Below are 22151 nucleotides of genomic sequence, written 5' to 3' on the forward strand. Positions count from 1 at the left end.
CTTCTGTACCATTGCATTGGTGAGAAGAATATAGTCCATCACAGTAGATCAACACTCAATGTTGATGATACTGTGTACAATGTTCTTCTGGTTCTGCTCATCTCACTCATCATCAGCTCACGTAAGACCCTCCAGGTTTCTCTGAACTCCTCCTGCTCATCATTTCTTACAGCACATCCATTGTATTCATATACCACAACTTGTCCAGCCATTCCCCAATTGATGGGCACCCCCTCAACTTCCAATTCCTTGCTACCACGTAAAGAGCAGCTATAAATATTTTTGTACATGTGGGTCCCTTTTCCCCTTCCATGATTTCTTTGGGAAAAAGACCTAAAAGTGGAATTGCTGGGTCAAAGGGTATGCACAGCTTTGTCGCCCTTTGGCTGGCCTCACATTCTAAAGAAGGGATCAAGATTGCTTAGTTTTCTCTTTTGAAGGTCAAAGATTCCAAGGTCAATTGCTAGTGCTTTATCTTTAACTGTTTTGTATTATTTTCAGGTTTTTTGTTTTGTTTTGTTTTGTTTTTGCGGGGCAATGAGGGCTAAGTGACTTGCCTAGGGTCACACAGCTAGTAAGTGTCAAGTGTCTGAAGCTGAATTTGAACTCAGGTCCTCCTGAATCCAGGGCCAGTACTTTATCCACTGTGCCACCTAGCTGCCCCTTGGTTCTTTGGTTGTTTGTTTGTTTTGTTTTGTTTTGTTTTTTTAGTGAGGCAATTGGGGTTAAGTGACTTGCCCAAGGTCACACAGCTAGTAAGTGTTAAGTGTCTGAGGTTGGCTTTGAACTGAGGTACTCCTGACTTCGGGGCTGGTACTCTAGCCACTGCGCCACCTAGCTGCCCCCCTTGGTTTTTTTTTAAAGCTGTGTATTCATTGTATCTCCCCAATAGAATATAAGCCCCTTGAAGGCAGGGACTGTTTTATTAGGGTGTTTATATTTCCAGACCCTAGCTCAGAGCTTTATATAAAGCAGATACTTCATAAATCTTTAAAAATTGAATTAAATTATGATATTAAGTCTGCCTGATCCTTTCCTTCTTTGGAGACTCATAACATTAATTTTTTTTGGGGGGGGGTGAGGCAATTGGGGTTAAGTGACTTGCCCAAGGTCACACAGCTAGTAAGTGTTAAGTGTCTGAGGTTGGCTTTGAACTGAGGTACTCCTGACTTCAGGGCCGGTACTCTAGCCACTGCGCCACCTAGCTGCCCCCCTTGGTTTTTTTTTTAAAGCTGTGTATTCATTGTATCTCCCCAATAGAATATAAGCCCCTTGAAGGCAGGGACTGTTTTATTAGGGTGTTTATATTTCCAGACCCTAGCTCAGAGCTTTATATAAAGCAGATACTTCATAAATCTTTAAAAATTGAATTAAATTATGATATTAAGTCTACCTGATCCTTTCCTTCTTTGGAGACTCATAACATTAATTTTTTTGGGGGGGGTGAGGCAATTGGGGTTAAGTGACTTGTCCAGGGTCACACAGCTAGTAAGTGTTAAGTGTCCGAGGCCGAATTTGAACTCAGGTCCTCCTGAATCCAGGGCGGGTGTTTTATCCACTGCACCAACCAGCTGCCCCAACTCATAACATTAAAAGAAGAAATGGAAACATTGTAGTGGGTAGAGCACTGGACTCGGGAGGCAAGAAGACCCAAGTTCAAATCCTGACTCATATTTATAGCCTGTGTGAGCCTGGGAAAGTTACTTAATCTCTCACCTTCAGTCCTCCTAGCAACTCTCTAAGACTGGAAGACACAGAAAAGGTACTGTTCTACATTAGTAGAATGAGTTTTCTTATCTAAAATTCCCTGTATTAGTGAAATCATAGATCCAGACTCTATGCTCATCCTGTCACAAAACTAGTACTATACTGGATGGGTCTTAGTTAAGATTCTTTTTTTTTTTTAATTTTTGCAGGGCAATGGGGGTTAAGTGACTTGCCCAGGGTCACACAGCTAGTAAGTGTCAAGTGTCTGAGGCTGGACTCCTGAATCCAGGGCCAGTGCTTTATTTACTGTGCCACCTAGTTGCCCCCTTAGTTAAGATTCAAACCCAGGTCTTCCCAATTCTGAATGTAGCACTCTATTTGTTATGTCATTCATCAACTCTTTCAAAATAAAAAGGAAAGAAAAAGAAAAAAATTGGAAAGAAAAGATGAGCTTGGTATGGTGGTACCAACCTGTAATCCTTGCTATATGAGAAGATGAGATTGGTGGATTGCTTGAGCTCTGAAGTTATGAGCTACAATCATACTAAAACCAATCACATATCAGCAACAGCACAGTGAGTCCCCATTAGTGGTAAGCTCCTGTGAGTAGTGAGCCACTGTGAGTGGTTTGTGGTTCACAGTGAGCCACCAAGCTGCCTAAGGATGGGTAAATCCCAGGTCAACAACAGAGTAGGGCAAAACTTTTGTCCTAACTGGGCCCATTAGTAACTGTTAGATTTTCAGGCTGGGAGACATAGTCTAAGAAAAAAAAAAAGATATTATTGTGACCTGAAATGCCATCTTCAAGTGGTATCTGTGGAGGAGAAGGATTAAGTATGTATATGTGGTTTGAGTGCCTTCTCTCTCTTCCACCTTCTTTGAAAATGACTTCCTGATTTACAAAAGATGGTCTTTGTCCAAATGGGTAAAGCAACAATGCATTTCCTCCATATTTGAAAGCTAAGCCCATCTCTGGACTTCAGTAGCAGTAATATTCTCTTGACTGTCTGAACTAACTCATAGACACTCACACAAAGCTGAAATCCATGTTCATTTTCCTTGGCCAGGCTCTCGACTTCAACAAGCATGTCTGATACTCCTACAGTACAGTGATTCTTGGCTAACCATGCTCTAGTCCTTATGCTTCCGTGGCATTATGCCCACTTATAAATGGGAAGACAGTTCTACTAGTCCATATATGCTAATTGAACTTGACTCTTGACATGATTTCATCCTCCATCCCTTTTTTTACTGCCATTGCTACTAATAATATGGCCCCCAATCCATATGCTCTTCCTACCCCTCCCTTAATCACCCCAATTAACACTTAAAAAACAGTCTGCTCAAGAAAGGAACCAAAAAGTCTGCAGGCACTTGTGGCTGCCAAAGACACAGGTTTTTGTACAGTGGCCACTTGGGAAATCCACAAAGACCAGATGGTGTGTCACAGCATATGTTACATATGAGTACAGCCCTAAGACACTGCACATGAGGAAAGCCCATGGCAGAAAAAATGACCCCAAGGAATAAGCACAAAACACAAAGGAACCAAAGTGGATCGCAACCAAACTGAAGTTCTGGAGTTGCTCCAAGGAAGCAGTCGACCCAAGACTTACTGCCTATTTGATTAAATCAGTTGTCCATGATGTTCCTCTTTACTGCTGGCAAGCATCTTCTCATATTTATGTTGATTCTCTGGCTATCTGGTATACACTTGGCCCTCCCTCGTGTGTTTGAATGCACGAGTTTTAACATATTCGAAATTGGCCCCATGTAATTTTATGAAATGCAGCTGAGCTGAATAGCATTGCCTCCAGATGCTTTGACTTTCCTGCAAGTTGATGCATGAGGCATACAAATGTGTAAGAATTTATCATAGGTGTTTTCCAGGGGCTCATGAGTCAGTGATTTGGTTTCTAGAATTTAAAAAATGTAATAGTCATAGCATATTAAAATTCATATACATTGGTCTGTGGATCCTTATTTTAAACCTGATTTGCCATTAACTTTTTTAACAATCTAAATTCTCGCTATCATCTCTAAATTTCACAAATTTTGGTTATCTCCTAGATGGAAGAAATGTCATTTGGTTTACATTAAATGAAGTAATATGTTTAAGTACTTTGCAAGCCTTGAAGTGCTATATAAATGTTAGTTATTGTTGCTGTTGTTACTATTATATTTTTCAAACTAAATGCACAATTTCTTACTCTTACCAGTCCATTACAAGTACCTGTGAACTTACATGAGGCACCCATGGAAGAGAAGGAAGATACCATTTTTTTCAGTGTTTTAAATTATGCCAACTAGTCATCTGCCTACTTCTATATCATTCATACCATAAAACACACAAAGCAGCTTATTCCTTTGTCATTCCTTTCTATGCTTCCATATTTTTAGTCTGAAACTGGTTAGAGGGCATTAGGAAGGCTGACACAACAACAAAGATGTTTCCTCATTCATAAATATGGAGAGTGAGGTGTACAGTATGTTTAATAATAGTAAATGGCAATGGTGGCGATGACACCTTATCAGAGGGATGATGTGTGAAGGAAATGTTTTATTGTTGTCTAGTTGCTTCAGTCATATCTGACTCTTTGTGACTCCGTCTGTTGTTTTCTTGGCAAAAATACTACAGTGTTTTGCCATTTCCTTCTCTAGCTCATTTTACAGATGAGGAAACTGAGATTTTAAGTGATTTCCCCAGGGTCACACAAACTAGTAAGTGTCTGAGGCCAGATTTGAACTCAGGTCTTTCTAACACCAGGCCTAGCATTCTATCCACTGTGCCACCTAGCTGCCCTGAAGGACCTATATAGCATGTTTATTCCAGTATACCTTTATCACTACATGTACAAATGGGAGTTCCCTAATGGTTAGGAAAAACCTTCTCCTTTACAAGGCTAAATACCATTTCTAGATGTTTGGGGCCAAAAGCCAAGATCCCTTCCTCCAGTTTGTGCCTTGGCCACAATAATTTTAGAATAAGAGGCCTAGGGTTACCCCCAAGAGCTTTCTTTGTACATTCAGAAGCCAGAGTACAGATTTGGGCACATGACATGTTAATGTATCCATTCATCCTATCCTACCTCCAAATTATTAGGGGACTTTAACCCTAAATATAATTACAAGACAATATAGCTCTAGGTTCTCCAACTTCTTCTTCTTCATCATCATTATCATCACCACCACCATCCTACGATGATCATTGATCTATAGCTTTATTATTTTCAACAAAATCAACTTCAACATAAAGAAAAAACCTCATAGTGTGTCTCCCCACCCCCACCCCCTTTTCTGAGGGTAAAGAAGTTTTGAACTAAAAAATTATTCTGGTGAAAACTTATTTGAATTGTTGGAATTCAAGACTTTACCCACTCCACCCACAGATTGAAAGGAACTTATTTTTCCAGCTTTTCCCTCTACTACTTCCCTCCTATGCTCCTGGTAAACTGACCTATTTGCCATCTCCCCATATATAGTCAGCTTTTTACTGCCCCTAGCTTTTGTTCATGCTTTGTCCATTCTCTGCCCTCCCACACTCTTCTAAGATCCTGGGGTCTGGAGCTGAAAGAGACCTTCAAGATCATTGAGTCCAATTACTTTAATTTACAGATGGGGCTACTTAAGCCTTGAAAAGCTAAGTAACTTGTCCAAGGTCATATAGGGAAAAAACTGGCAGAGTCAAAATTCAAATCCAAATCCTTTGACACCAACTCTAGTGCTCTTTCTGTGATTACTCTTATCTAGGCATCTTTAAAAATTATTTGACCTATCTTTTTTTTTAAGTTCCTCCATAAAGCTTTCCCTTATTTTCATTCAGTAATGATCTTTCTGTATAGAATGAATGGTGTTCTCACCTTTCCTTAATCCATTCATGGAAACGGGAAGTAGCTGGTGGTGGAAGTACACAAAGCATACTGTTCCATAGCCATGAATTTCTTACATGATGACCTTGGATATAACTGGAGCAGAGATAACTGCAGATGTCATCAGAAAGTATGAAATTTATGACAGGTGTGCACAGAGAATTGACTTGGTAGCTCTGGAAAAAATATAAGCCATTTCTTAGTGGTGACTGATCATCTCACCAGGTGTACGCAAACATAACCACGAGTCAGATAGTATCTATATTTGTTAAAGTGTGTTGAGAAAAATGTTTTTCAGTGTATGAATTCTCTACTAGAGTCTACTCTGAACAAGACAAACTTTGAGAGCAAGTTTTGCCAGGAAATATTGACTTTGGGAGGTATCAGAAAGGCTAGAACTACACCTTATTATTTACAAGGCGGGGGCACAGACTGAATGTTTTAATCACTCACTGTTTAACATATCAGATACTCTGAGATCAGGAACAAAACAAAACAAAATACCCTAATGGAGTCAGCTAGGTGGCCCAATGGATAGAGTGCTAGACTTGAGTCAGGATGATCTAAGTTTGAATCCTGCCTCACACACTAGATGGGTGAATTTGGACAAGACACTCAACCACTGATGGCCTCAGTATCTTCATCTGTAAAATGGCGATAATAGTAGCCCATACCTTCCAGGCATATTGTGAAGATCAAATGGGACAATATATACAAAGCATCAAACCTGAAAATGCTTTATAAATATTAGCCATTATTATTATCATAGATTATTTTGTGTTTCTATTATTTTTATATGTGACATAGCTCCCTCTTCAGCTCTAAGCTCTCTCAGTGCTATCTAAACTTACTTTCTTTTCTAGCACCTAGCACAGTATTCTGCACATTAATAAAAAAAACCATCAGCGTAGCTGACGCTTCTATAGCACATTAAGGTTTTCAGAGTTCTTTGCATATTTTATATCTGAGCGTGGACTAGATGTGTTCTCTAAGGGATCTTCCAACTCTAAGCCAAGGATTCCATTGGTTTTAAGAACAACCCAGTGACGCAGGTCCTACCATATCTATTTTATAGGTAAGGATACTGCAGGGAGAAAAGGAAGGAAGCACAGTACTATAGAAAGGACTCTAAATTCAGAGGTTCTAGGTTCAAACCTTCACTTGGTCACTCCTCACCCATGTGATGTTGGGCAGGTCAATTTACATTTCTAGGCCCAGGTTTTGTCTTCTGTAAAAACGAGGGCATTGCCTCTGAAGTCACTTTTAGATCTAAATCTATGATCCAAATGAAACTGAGATAGTCAGAGGCAGGATTTGACTCAGAGTTATAGCATATAATGTGACAGTCCCCTTCCTATTTCTCATGAACTGGTACTTTGTTTAGGCTGTGAATTACCCTGGTTCTTGATATGTAGTTTTCCCATCCATTGACTTTGGGATTGTTTAGGCACTGGGAAGATGAAAAATCAGAACAGTCAATCATGCTACTACTTATGAACGTTATAAAAAAGCTGAGAGGAGGAGATTAAAACTCTTGGCTCTACTGAAGTATTCTGATGATCCATACATAGATTTGGGGGAGAACTCTGCCTACTTAAGGGTTACAGATAATATAGTCCATGAACTGAAAATTTGACTACCTTCTTGAAGATTATGACAAAGAATGAGTCTTTATCATAATTCCAGGAATAATAAAGGCACAAAGAGGAGAGTGGTCCTTGTCCAAATGACTATAATGACATTGTTAAGGTGGCCACTCATCATTTATTTTTCAACTCAGCAGTACCAAGACCATTTCATCCTGTCATTTCCTCCTTGTTTTGTTTTGCGGGTGAGTTGTTTTTTTTTGCCCTCTGTATCCCTGGCAGAATCATAACTTTTCACTGAGGCATCTAATTTCTTAGCCTTGGAGCAGAAGAGAAACATTTTTCAAATTTTCTGATGATAGTCAAGGGGGGTTGCTCTGTGTATACACTTAGATGAATTAAGCTCAAAGCCTCCCCACTTGGATGTGTAAGCCACCCAGACAAAGATGAAGGTTAACATAGTTTAAGGATGAAATATAGACCATCCTGTGCAAAACCACTGTGTTGCAGTTTAATTAAAAGAATTCATTAAAGTGGTGCCCCATCCAAGGTAATTAGTATGCGTAATTTATGCTTTGCCTAATACACAAGGGCAGTAGCCTGAATAATAAACTCAAGTTAACCTTAAGTGGAAGAGATTGGATGGTCAGATGTTTATTTAGCTCAGGTTTGCTCACGAGTTAAGGTTAAAGAGGTGAAATTCAGTTACACTTAATTAATTAATACCTCAGATTTTCTTTATGAAAATCCTATCTGCTCAATTGGATAAAAGTTTTGCGCAGGATAACATGGTGTCACTATTTGTTTGATCAGCTTTTCAGAAATCAGTCTTCTGGTGATGCAGTCATAGATTGAATGAATCTCACTAAGGTTTAACTTGTACAGATAACAAAAGTAGAACAGGGTTGTCAAAGAAACATGGGCACAGATGAAGTCACCACACTGTAGGAAAGAAAAATCAAGAAAGGAAGGAATGCACCCAAAGAAGGGCAACGAGGATTGATCAGTAGGACCCACTGAGGCTACCACAATTTCACCCACCTAAGGCATTGGATTGTTTTAAAGATCAAATGAAATTATTTATGTGAAAGTCCCATGGAAACTATAAATAATGATCTAAATGTAAGATATCCTTGCTAAAGTAAAACTGAATAAAGGGAAGACAGCATGGTACTGTGGACTTTTGAATTTGGAGTCAGAAGACCTGGATTCAAATTCTGACACATACTTCCTATGAGACCTTGGGTAAGTTGATTCATATCTCTAGGTCTCTGATACTTTATCTGTAAAATGAGAGAAGGACATAAGAGAGCCATATGGCCTCTACGGTCCTAACCAGTGCTAAATCCAAGATCCTATAATCTTGTGACTTGCTCTGGGTTTCCTTACTCAGAGGGTTTATGATGTGAAAGGGACCTTGGGTTTCCTAAGACTATTTCAACAGAATACAAGCCCTATTAGGTCCTACAAAGCTGGAAAAGCTAAAGATATAAGATAGGCACAATAGACTATATGTCTTTCATCCAGGGACCAGTCAAGCCAGGTTTTAAAAAGCTAGGTTTTTTTTCCTGTGTTTGAGCTTTTACTCACTATGTTTACAAGGAAAGATTAGAGACTACAGAAAATAATAGCATTTGCTATGTCATTGGGTACAGAGAGCATATTTCAAATATTCATATACTTCACTTTATATTTAATAACCTAAATAAAAATCACAAAATTTTGCATGATTTGTTTTATGTAAATTCTTTTATAATCACATGGTGACACTATTACTTTAAAGATTTCTTTTAAGAAAAAGTAAAAAGGATTCAATAATTTTTTAATCAAAAAGTATTTTATATCTTCTTGTTTTATAGGCTCAAAAAGCACTATTAATATTCTTAAGACTTAATATAGATATAAAACATGTTAAACTCCTGAATAATAAGATAGAAGTGAACATGACATTTAGAATTTAGATGATGACAATCATTATCAGATTGGTATATGGTGATTAATTTTTCCATTACAACTCACAAAGACCCTACATTCAGGTATAGAGGCATTGTCATCTGCTTTGGTAGGGGCCATTTTCCTTATGATAATATTATAGATCCCTGAAATACTGATAAGTTGAGCTGGGCTTTGAAGGATGAATAGGCTTCAAAAGGCAGAAAGAAAAGAGGAGAGCATTCTAGGCAGCTCATGAGCAAAGATTTAGAGGTAGAAAGGATCCTATCATGTTTATAGGATAGTAAGTAATAATAATAATGATAATTAACATTTATGCAGTACTTTAAGTTTTGCAAAGTCCTCTACAAATATTATCTCATATAAGTCTCACAACAACCTGGAGAGGTAGGTACTCTTATTACTCCCAATTTACAGATGAGGAAACTGACTTTTTGAGATGAAGTAAGATGAGGAAAGCGACTTTTTGAGAGCCATACAATTAATAAATGTCTGAGGGAAGATTTGGATTTAGGTCTCACTAATTCCAGGACCAGCACTCTATTAACTACACCACCTGGGAATCAAGTATTCCTCTAGGACAATTGGGAAATAAGTCAAGAAAGGTAGATTGGGCATATAGGAAGGATATAAAATAATTTAGATAATAGGAACACTGACTGACTTAGAAACTCTCAGAACACTCCACAGAGGGGAAAAGGATTTGGACTCGAAAAACACAATTTATTGAAATAAATTCCTGCCTCTGAGAGGTGATACACTAAAAAATATCAATAAATGTAAGAAGAGTTTCAGGAAAATCAGTTATTGCAGGTAAATTGATGAGTATTGTGGATATTCTCCTCACTTTTTTTTTTTTTTTGGATTCAGGGCATTTATTTTAACAAACAGTTGACTCCTCAAGATGAACTAGATGCTGCAACAGCTGCTCTCCTGGGTTTAGGTGTTGCTCCTTCACGGAATCCATTCCTGAATCTGCGGTAGAGAATTTTTAGCTGCCTCATTCGACCAGTACCAGTAGTGTCGCGTTGCTTAGCCTTTGAGCTCCAATTATACTTTCTCTTGTGTTTGGCTGGATACCCACATTTGCTGCAGGTTGACTTCTGAAGATGGTACGCCTTAGAGCCACAGCGACGGCACAAAGTGTGTGTCTTATTCCGGCACTTACCAAATGAAGGCGTTCCCTTCGTCATCTTCCTCCTGCCGCCGGGACCAAAGAGAACCTCTCCTCACTTTTTTTTTTTTTCAGTGAGGCAATCCGGGGTTAAGTGACTTGCCCAGGGTCACACAGCTAGTAAGTGTTAAGTGTCTGAGGCCGGATTTGAACTCAGGTACTCCTGACTCCAGGGCCAGTGCTCTATCCACTGCGCCATCTAGCTGCCCCTCTCCTCACTTCTTGAGATCAATACTACATAGGCCAGATTTGCTCTCATAATTGTACTTTGGTGCCACTGTCAAAGATGGCAAATACTACTGTTCTGAGTCAGTACAGAATTTCTGGTGATAGCGTTCTCAGCTTAGGAAACTCTGTCACTAATTAGCTGTAAGAGCTTTAATAAATCACTTACTCTCTGAGAGCACTTGTTTCCTTCTCTGTAAAACAACATGAACCACATTACAAAATGGTTGAGGCAAAATTTGTCTGCAGGAACTTCGCTCCTTCTTTGGAAAAGCCATTGAATGTACACGGTACCACTTTTTCCCTACCAGAGTAGCACTGTCTTAAGGCTTCCCCAGTTAACCTTTCTTCCTTTGCAAAGGCACAGCTAGGCCTTCTCTCTCTTCAGTTAAAACATCACAGAATTTCAGAGTTACAAGGGATCTCAATGAACAGCTAATTCAACCTAGACCTGACCAAAAAATGACTTCTATGGTATGTCTAACAAATGGTCATCCGGCTCTTCCTAAAAACCTTCAATAAGGGAGAACTCACTGCCACCCATGGCAACTCCTATCACTTTTGGATAACTCTAATTGTTAGAGAAAGTTTTCCATTACATCAAGGCTAATTTTTCATCTTTTCGACTTCCATCTATTGCTCCTATTTCTAACTTCTGGGGCCAAGCAGAAAAGCCAACTTTTCATCTCCCACGACACTCTTCAAATACTTGAAGCCAATGATCACACCCCACCCTTTTGTCCATTCTTCGTCTTTTTGCAGCCATTTCCATCCCCTGTTTCTTCAATTAATCTTAATATGACATAAACTTGACACCCTTTATCACCATAGTAGCCCTCCTCTGCATCCTCTCCACTTTATCATTGTTCTTCCAAAAATGCATTTGAACATTATCTGCTTTATGTCCTTATTACTTGATGTATCTGCTCACTGTTCTTCAATATACATTCATGGTAACACGGTAAACTAATGCACAGCGATGGTGCTGACTGCCTTAATCTATTACCTTTCTCAGGAACATCCAAACATTTAACAGGAGGCTTTAGCAGACATGACGCCTTAAGGCAGAGGAGTGACTGGAATAGGAAAAAGGATTGAAGTAAATCACAACAAAAATTCAGATAAATTACCTAAATACAAAGAGTTTCAGGACACCAGAAAATATATTATGAAGTCACATTCTATCAAATAAGATACTGAAAGGATTTCCAATCTTTTGGCAAGAAGAGGGTAATTTTCATTTTTCCCAAACCTTGACGTTACTTAATGGATTGGCAGTCAGTAGAACTGACAGGAAAATTAATGTATGGGATTGGGGAGGAGGGCTTTTACTTTTTTTTTTTAGCATGGCAATGAGGGTTAAGTGACTTGGCTAGGGTCACACAGCTAGTCAGTGTCAAGTGTCTGAGGACGGATTTGAACTCAGGTCCTTCTGAATCTAGGGCTAGTGCTTTATCTACTGTGCTACCTAGCTGCCCCCATTTATTTTCTTCTCTACTGGGAATTCTGGAAAACTATAAGAGGAGTGGTTACCAGGATAAACACTGAACAGGTAAAACTTTTATATTTACCAGCAAATCCAGAGTTCTTGGTTGGAGACTCCTGAAATAATTAGGCACTGAATGTTGGATATCTTATATTGTCATTTATTTTATTTATACATACTATTTCCTTCAATGAAACAATAAGGTTCATGAGGACAAGGACCAAGTATTTGAAAACACTTTGAAAATCAAAGCATATTGTAAAAACTATGAGGTATCAAGTGAAAGGAACTTCTTGGGCCTTCACATGGTATCTTTTGGTATAGTTCCTTTCCCCTAATGGGGCATGATTAAGGGAGATGATTAAACATTAGGAGACAAACTGCCAGGAGATAAAAATAAAATAATTTATTCAAGGAGGCCCCCATGGATTGTAGAAAGAACACTCTTTCCCCCAGAAGCTGGGTGGCATGGGTTTGATCACTTCCCATGTCTCATTGTGAGATCGTGGGCAAGTCACTCCACCTTATACAGAGCTTAATCTCCTCATCTACCAAATGAGTATAATAATACCTGAACTATCACCTTCACAAAGCTTTAAGAGGCAAGGGCATCAAGGAAAGTTCTGGAATCTAGCTAAGCAGGAGTGGTCTGGAGGATTTAGGTGAGGAGTAGGGAACGCATAAAGTCTGGGGAGGAAACATTAAAAAGGTACTATAGTTCTAAAATCCAGGGCAACAGAGAAACAAGAGTGACGCTCATGAACAACACAACTTAGAATGAACTCAGAACCAACCAACAGCTGCTTGCTCTCTGCCCTGTTTAATTCTGCTTATTGGGTATAAAGCTCCCTCCAGTCTCACAGATTTTCTGGTGAATGCAGTCAGAAAAAGATCAGTGGTATATAAGCGATTTAGCCCTTGCCTGAGTCAGGTTTAGAGATCACAGTGTGGTATAGTAGAGAGAGGGATGAGCTTAGAGCCAGAAGATACCTGGGTTAGAATCCTGTTTCTCCAACTTATTCGTGGTGCAACTATGGACAAGTCACTTAATCTCTCAGAGCTACAGGCTCCTCATCTGGAAAATGGAGATAATAATAGTATCTGTTTTATCTATCTCAAATGTTGTGAGGACCAAATGAAACAGGGTATATAAAATATTTTGCAAACCTTAAAGCCTACACAAATGTCACTCTCCCCTCATGTACCAATTATGAAAGTTAAATGAAATAATGAATGAGAAAGTGCTCTATAACATAAAGTACATATTTGTTGTTGTTCAGTCATTTTTCAACCATGTCCAACTCTTTGTGACCCCATTTGGAGTTTTCTTTGAAAAGACAGTGGAATGGTTTGCCATTTCCTTTTCTAGCTCATTTTATTTATGAGGAACTAAGGCAAACAAGGTTAAGTGAGTTGCCCAGGGTTAAGTGACAGCTAGTAAGTGTCACAAAGATGAGTTTTTCTGACTCCAGGGTTGGCATACTATCCATTGAGCCACCTAGATGTCTAAAGTACATGTATGCATGTATGCACACATATGTATGCATGTATATTGTGTGTATATAACGAGCTGCCTAAAGAGTGAGTGTGTGTGTGTGTAGAGAGAGCAAGAGAGGGAGGTGTTTAACACATACCATATATATGCACATATGTATATACAACCATAAGGTATTATTATTTGTAAGACTAATACATTTCATAAAAATAATGCCTGGAGATAGTGGTCAAACCCAAAGCACACAGCTAGTAACCACTCCTTGCTTCAATTTTACTGCTCAGACAGTGAAATATAGCTTTATATTGAGAAAACTCTAAACAGAAAAATACATGTAGCACCAGATTAGTCACACCACTGCTAAAGTGTATTGTCCCTTCTCTACCCATTGATAATGTGGTCTTGGGGCAGCTAGATGGCGCAGTGGATAGAGCACCGGCCCTGGAGTCAGGAGGACCTGAGTTCAAATCCGGCCTCAGACACTTAACACTTACTAGCTGTGTGACCCTGGGCAAGTCACTTAACCCCAATTGCCTCACTAAAAAAAAAAAAAAAAGATAATGTGGTCTTATGGTTGAGTGGCCACTCATGTTGTTTTGTTGCCCATAGGCAGGAGTGACAGAAATTTAAAAATCTAACAGTATTCTATATTGACCTCAGATCAGGATGTCCAGGATTGAAGTTCCACCTCTGACAGAAGCTGACTCTTGGCAAGTCTTTTAACCTGTCAATGCCACAGGCAATGCAGAGATTTAAGTAGCAATGATCTGCTCTAGTAGAAGGAATTTCCTCATTGGAGCTCCCTGTACAAATGAAATCACAGGTCCAGACCAATATAAATATATATATACACACATACATATATATATATATGCATAATATTTATATGTAATATATAACTGTATAATTCCCAGTTGTTAGAAAAAGAGTACTCTGCTATTAATGAAATTAACTAACTCATCATAAAAATTAATTCAGACTTTTATTATAGAGTTAGAATATCATTCTTTAGAATTCATAGTAGTTTTAAGTATAGATGTCTTTCAAAGAGATTTATTGTTAAATTACAACAAGAAAATGGTGGAAGGAAGATGGGGGAATGTGTCAATATCTACATATTTAATAAGCAAGTTATATATCTATATGTTACCATGCCCCACCATCATATGTATATTATATATATTCATACCATGGATCATATTTAATTTTATATTTATATATGGATATATTGCCATGCCCTTACATACACACATAATACCTATATATTACATACCCACATGTGTAGCTACTCTTACCTCCACCATTTTCTTATTGACATTTTACTCAGTGAATCTCTCTGAAATATTTTTATATCTAAATTACTATGAATTCCAAAGAATATTATTCTGACTATATAATAAAAGTCTGAATTAATTTTATGATGGGTTAGTTCATTTCATTAACAGAAGTGTACTTTCCTTTTAATGACCTAGAATTATAATAATAGAATTTTATAGTTGGAAGGACCTTGAAGGTCATCCAGTTCAACTCCAACTCAAAGATGGAATACACTCTAAAACATTCCCACAAAATTCTCATGCAGCCTCTAGATGAAGACCTCTATTTGAAAACTTTATTCAAAGACCTCTCACAAGGGGGCAATTAGATGATGCAGTGAATAAAGCACCAGACCTGGATTCAGGAGAACCTGAGTTCAAATCCAGCCTCAGACAGTTGACACTTACTAGCCGTGTGACCCCAAGTAAGTCACGTAACCCTCATTGCCCCACAAAAAAAGAAAAAGAAAGAAAAAAGACCTCTCACAGACTCTGAAGACATTGCCATGTTGAGATAGAGCTATTGTGGAGACATTTCTCCTTATACTGAGCTGGAATTTGCTCTCCTGTGTCCTCCACTCATGACTCTTAGCAGATAAGACATAACTGTTCCCTCAATTCTTCTCTTTACAAGGTTACAAAAGTCCAACTCTTTCAAATGACCTTCACGTAGTGGCTTTTGGATACTCCTACTTGCTCCAGATTGCAAATGTCTTTCCTAAAATGTGGTATTAAGGACTAGATACAATAATTCAGTTGTGCTATAATTAGGACTTAGTACATGGGACTCTCTTTTGGACACTCAATTTTCTTAATTCAGCCTAAGATCCCATTGGCTTTTTGGGCTACCAAATCTTACTGTTGGCTCACAGTATTGAATTTTCAGTCCATTAATATCCATTTAAACAGCCCAGGGTAGTGCCCTAAGTCTGCAATCTCTCATTCAAGGAAGTTGATGTTGGCAGATCTCTTGAGCTCCAGAGTTCTTGGCTACCGTGGGCTAGCCAAGTGGGCATCCAAACTAAGTTCAGCATTAAAATGTTGACCCCCCACCCAAAATGGGAGGTCACCAGGTTGGCTGAAGAGAGGCAAATCAGTTCAAGTCAGAAATAGTGCAGGCTGAAACCCCTATCTGCAGTCATATCGGGCCTGTGAATGGTCACTGTACTTACTGCCAGCAGGGGCAATATGGAGAGAGAGCAAGTCTTTTAAAAAATACATTAAAACAAGGTGTTTTTTTTTTTTCACAAGGTTTTGTTTCTCAGCATATATCCCCCATTCCATACCTAATACAATTGACCTTTAAAAAAATTTTTTACCCCAAATATAAGACTTTACATTTATCGCCACTGAATATCATCTTGTTAAATTTGTTCTTTTTTTTGGCAGGGCAATGAGGGTTAAGTGACTTGCCCAGGGACACATAGCTAGTAAGTGTCAAGTGTCTGTGGCCGGATTTGAATTCAGGTCCTCCTGAATCCAGGGCTGGTGCTTTATCCACTATGCCACCTAGCTACCCCTATCTTGTTAAATTTGACCTTTTTCCAGCCTCCAAAGAGCTTTTCTGGATTTCTATTCTGTCATGGAATATATTAGTTATCACATCTATATTTGTGCCAGCTAAAATTTCAATAAGCAAGTGATAATATGATCTTAAAGGTTGCAAAATACTTCACAAACATTATCTGATTTGATCCTGTTAACATCATTGAAAGGTAAGCACTTCAGATATCATCATCCTCAATTAGAAAGTGGAGGCTTCAAGAAGTTGGGTGTTTTACCCTTGTTCACACACTTAATATGTATCAGAAACTGAATTTGAACCCAGGTCTCTGTTGACTCTAAGTTCAGTGCTCTTTGCAAATTTTTTCCATGTCATTGATAAAAATATTGAGCAATATATATATATATGTGTGTGTGTGTGTGTGTATGTGTGTATAAATATATATGTGTGTATATATATACATATGTACATATATATATATATATTTTTTTTTTTTGCAGGGCAGTGAGGGTTAAGTGACTTGCCCAGGGTCACACAGCTAGTAAGTGTCAAGTGGCTGAGACTGGATTTGAACTCAGGTCCTCCTGAATCCAGGGTCAGTGCTTTATCTACTGTGCCACCTAGCTGCCCCACAAAATATATTTTTAAAGAGTCCATTATGTACATAGCACTGTATTAGGTATTTTGGAAGATACAGAGACTGGATCTTTATTCTCTAGCAGATTGACCATTATAAATGGTGAGATGGGATATGAAAAAGAACGCTAACAATACAAGACAGCGTAGGCTCAGCTATGTCATCAAGTAAGTGATATAGACAGTAATGGTCACATGTGAACACTGAATATCTTTCATTAGAGAACTATATCTCAGGTATATTAGACAGCCGGGTGGTACAGTGGATAGAGTGCTGGGCCTGGAGTCAGGAAGACTCAACTTCCTGAGTTCAAATGTGGCCTCAGATCCTCATTAACTGGGAAAGCTACTTGAACCCTGTTTGCCTCAGTTCCTCATCTATATAATTAGTTAGAGAAAGAAATGGCAAACTGCTAGAGTATCTTTGCCAAGTAAACCCCAAATGGGGCCATGAAGAGTTGGACATGACAGAAACAATTCAATGACAACGTATCTAAGATATTTTGTTTATTTTGTACTAAACTTAACCCTCATTTATTTGAGTCATGCTAATTTCAGCTGTACTATAGTTCTCTTTAGTAATCATAGTTATAATAATGAGAATTTATTTTAAGGTTTGTAAAGTGCTTTATAATTATATCATTTGATCCTTACAAGCCTGAGAGGGAGGTGGCATAATTATTTCCATTTTACATATAAGGAAACTGAGGCAGGCAGAGATTAAGTGACTTGCCTAGGGTCACACAGCTAGTAAGTGCCTGAGGCTGGATTTGAATTTAGGTATTCATGACTCCAAGTCCACTGCTCTAAATGAGAAATTTTGCATGATACAGATGGTGAAAGAACACTGGATTAGAAATAAGAACACCTGGGGGCAGCTAGGTGGCACAGTGGATAAAGCACCAGCTCTGGATTCAGGAGGACCTGAGTTCAAATCTGGCCTCAGACACTTGACACTTACTAGCTGTGTGACCCTGGGCAAGTCACTTAACTCTCATTTCCCCACAAAAAAAAATAGCACCTGAATTTGAGTCCTACTTCTAGTTAGGTGGCACAGTAGATAGAGTACTGGACTCTGAGTAAGAAGAACAAGAGTTTAAATCCTTCCTCAGACACCTACTTGACTATGTGACTCTGAAAGAGAAAAATAGTCACTTGACTAATAATGCTACCCAAGGGGGTGGCTAGGTGAAGCAGTGGATAAAAGCACCGGCCCTGGATTCAGGAGTTCCTGAGTTCAGATCCGGCCTCAGACACTTGACACTTACTAGCTGTGTGACCATGGGCAAATCACTTAACCCCCATTGCCCCACAAAAATAATACTACTAATAATAATGCTACCCAATAGTTATTTTGAGAATCAAATGAAATTAGACAAGTAAAGTACTTTGTAGGCCTTAAAATGCTATGCAAATATATATTATTGTTATCATTAATCTGTGTGACTATAGCCAAGTCATGCAAATTTGAGCTTTGTTTTTGTTTTTCATTTACAAGAAGACATAGGTTTAAGTGATCTCTAAGGTCCCTTTCAATCTCTATTATTTGATGACATGTTCTGTTACACAGGAAAGGGGATTTTTTTTTGTATTTTTGTCAGAATATTTTACATTTCATTTAATCTCTGTATCTTCCCCAATATTTTCAGAGTAATTTATACACAGTAAGCATTTAATCAATGCTTTTAAGGTACAGGGGAAATAATGTTAGATTTGGGATCAGGAAAAAGCTAGATTCAAATTTCACCTCTAATATTAGTTATATGAACATTGCCCAAGCACTTATCCTACCTGGGCCTCGGTTTCCTAATTTGTAAAATGTGGATAATAATGCCTTCAGTATCTACCTCACAGGATCGTTATGAGGCTAAGATTATATAGAATATATAAATTACTTTGCTTCTTCAATTAGATCTTATGTTCCTTAAGGGCAAAGATCACTTTTTTCCCACTTTATATCTCCCACTATGTCTTGAACTATGTCTTTTGCATTTTATATACTTAATAAATACTTAATTAATTGATTACTGGTTTTGAAAACCAGAGACTTTAACAGTATGAAAGAAGCCTGGATGTTTTACTTCCTGCAAGCTCAACATCTACTAAAACTAAAAATATTAAATTTTAAAATTTAATCAAATATTGATTAGGTTTACAAATGCCTGTTCTCCCCCTGCAAAAGGTGGGGGAACATCACCCTTGAAAATATTTGTATTTGTGGCTATTTTAGTTACAAGACACAGATGGGAAATGAAAACTAAGCTGTCTCATTCAATGAATCCTATCTTTCTCATACTTACATGCCTCCTAATGTTTTTGTATTCTTGTTTACTAGTCTGATAATATAGCTGATTTCCTTACCATCAATTCTAAACATCTCTGGACATTGCTTTTCCAGATGGTCTTAAGTTGCACAAACTGTGTTCCTTGACAACCCCTGAGATCTTCACCTTCATCTCCATACAGATGAACTTCATTAGTAGAGAATTCCTTCATCAAAATTGACTACCTTAAAGTAGCTGTTGGGTGGGAGAGCATCCTTTTGGCTCTGGAAGTCCTGTCATAGAAGTACACCAGCCTTATCAGAATTCTGCTCTGTCTTTCATCACTTTTTGCCTCATTTTTTAAATAAAAAATTCTTTGTCTGGAGCCCCGTTTTTATCTCTAAGAAAAAAACTCAAGATTTTAAACATTTTTTAAAAGCAAGGCAAATGGGGCAGTTAGGCGGTGCAGTGGATAGAGCACCGGCCCTGGAGTCAGGAAGACCTGAGTTCAAATCTGACCTCAGACACTTGACCTGTACTAGATGTGTGACCCTGGGCAAGTCACTTAACCCCAATTGCCTCACCCTCTGTCCCCCCTCCAAAAGCAAAGCAAACTTTTGCATGATTTTGACTATTTTCCATTGTTCTTAAAATGACAATAATAGTACTTTGCCTCCTTGATTTCCTATCAGAGGATCAAATATGCCATCTTCCATTTAAGTTTTATTGGTGCCTTAAAAAACCACAACTATAATACTTCCTTATATGTTACCACCTTCCAGGACCCTTCCATGTAACATACAAAAACAGATAAGGCAAAGCAAACAGACATAGCAACCACATGTGATAGTGTATGCACCATGCCTGCCTGTGGTCTGCCATTTCTCTGTCAAGATGAGAGATATATGTTTCACAAACAAGCCGTCTTTCAAGATGGTGGTCAAATAATTGGACCACTTATCAGACAGTAAAATGTATTCATTCCATTATTTAGAAAACAATTGTTAAGCACCTACTAAATCCAAAGTTTCATTCCAGGCTCTAGAGACATACAAAGGTAAGTAAGACATGGTTCTGAGCCTCAGTAAGAGCAATAAACTTTTATTTTGATTCAGATAGAATTTAAGATGGAAATTAATTAATTTCTTTTTGGTTATCTCAGGTGTGTTTGGGGAGTCTCAGAAGTTTGACCAGCAAATAATACATTCTTTAAAAAGCTCTTTGAGGGGCGGCTAGATGGCGCAGTGGATGAAGCACTGGCCCTGGAGTCAGGAGTACCTGAGTTCAAATCCGGTCTCAGACACTTAACACTTACTAGCTGTGTGACCCTGGGCAAGTCACTTAACCCCAATTGCCTCACTAAAAAAAAAAAAAAAAAAGCTCTTTGATGTAGGAATATGGAATATAAGGGGAAATCAAACCTATATTTCATATATCAGTTCTTACCATGAAAGTCCATTTACTCATCTATTTAGCAAGTAGCAAAGTGAATTTGGGTCTATTTAAGAAACTGTAAATAAATATTGATACATAATAACAGGAGCTATTACTCACATTCTAAGTAAACCACTGATTCTAATTTACTTACAATTTTGCAGTAGCATCATTCCACAGAGAAAATTAGATTTTTACATATCATAGCAAATTACAAAGCCAAAATGTCAACTTCATATATCAGGCAATTACTTGTTCTGTTTATTTTGGGGGGAAATTTTTACATATATTTACTTAGAAAGCTGCACGGGTCCTCCAAAATAAATAGGGGCTATAATTCTTGCCAAAAAACCCACAGTTCCGGAGAGCCACTCATCAATTTCTAGCGGCATTAATGAGGAAAGGCGCTGAGACAGTCATTCATACTGGCTTTATGATAAGAGTAACCTACAGGGCAAATCAAGATTAAGGACAAAGGGAAGACAAACAGTTGGGGAAGCAGATCTATTTTTTTTTTTAATCAATCACTGGAAATCTATGTTTACCACCTTAAGTGTTCCTGCAGGGTTGGAATATTTAGGCAAAGGAGGAGGGGGGATTAGGCCAGGAGCAGCATAGAAGTGCCCCCTGAAAGGCTATAGGATGAGTAGTCTCTTAAAGGAACAGATTGTTATTATAGGTGGAGAAATACTGATGTTGATCTGTATTTATAGACATTTACTACTGAGTCAGAAAAGGGATTCTTGCAAATGCTATTCAGTGAATCAAAGGTTCTCTCTCTGAAAAAGTTTTCATGCCTGTAAATGCTGAAATATCAAAGTAGTCAGCAGGCAACTTCAATGCACCTTCTACATGGACTGCATAAGGAAAACCCTACCCCCAAACTGAAAAACAAGCAATGTTGTCCCTCTGGGATCCCTGAAGATTTTGGAAAATCTGGGAGGGTGAACTTTTTTTTGGACCATTTTTATCCTGGATCTCCTACTATGAGAGTGGAAGTAATTTCTAAGCAGCATGACTACGTTTAGGTAATTCAATAAGAATTGTTTAAAAAAATTGTTAAGGACCTAGTATGTATGAGACATTTTGCTAGATTCTGAGGAAATGCTTATAAGGGAGGAATTGAGGTAGCTTTATTGACCTTTTTTTTTTTTTTTTACACATTTTCCTTATGAATTGATTCTTCATTTCCAGAACTGATGTTGCAAATAGAACTTTAAATAATAATTTTAAAAGAGGAAATAATTTTGGTTAAAAAATCAGTATATCAGATTGCACACATTCCCAGGTGGCTCCTGTACATGAAAGTGAACAGAGAATTTTTATAAAAAATATGTTAAATATTGAGAACCTGCTATATTCTGTTCAATAATGGTATTTTTTTTTTTGGTGGGGCAATGAGTGTTAAGTGACTTGCCCAAGGTCACACAGCTAGTAAGTGTCAAGTATCTGAGACCGAATTTGAACTCAAGTCCTCCCGAATCCAGGGCCGGTGCTTTATC

The 22151-nt window shown here is 38.1% G+C and overlaps 1 protein-coding gene across 1 annotated transcript; it reads right to left on the reverse strand.

The window, feature by feature from the left end:
- Window positions 1-9990: 9990 nt before the first annotated feature.
- On the reverse strand, window positions 9991-10308 carry LOC122740105 (60S ribosomal protein L37-like). Its single transcript, XM_043981950.1, has one exon. It carries the CDS (start codon window positions 10306-10308, stop codon window positions 10015-10017), a length of 294 nt encoding a protein of 97 aa, XP_043837885.1. The 3' UTR covers window positions 9991-10014.
- Window positions 10309-22151: the final 11843 nt, after the last annotated feature.

The sequence above is a fragment of the Dromiciops gliroides genome, chromosome 2 (assembly GCF_019393635.1).
Source record: "Dromiciops gliroides isolate mDroGli1 chromosome 2, mDroGli1.pri, whole genome shotgun sequence".
Taxonomy (NCBI): domain Eukaryota; kingdom Metazoa; phylum Chordata; class Mammalia; order Microbiotheria; family Microbiotheriidae; genus Dromiciops; species Dromiciops gliroides.

Coding starts and splice junctions, on each gene's coding strand:
- LOC122740105 (XM_043981950.1), bottom strand. CDS start 10,308: ATGACGAAGGGAACGCCTTCATTTGGTAAGTGCCGGAATAAGACACAC.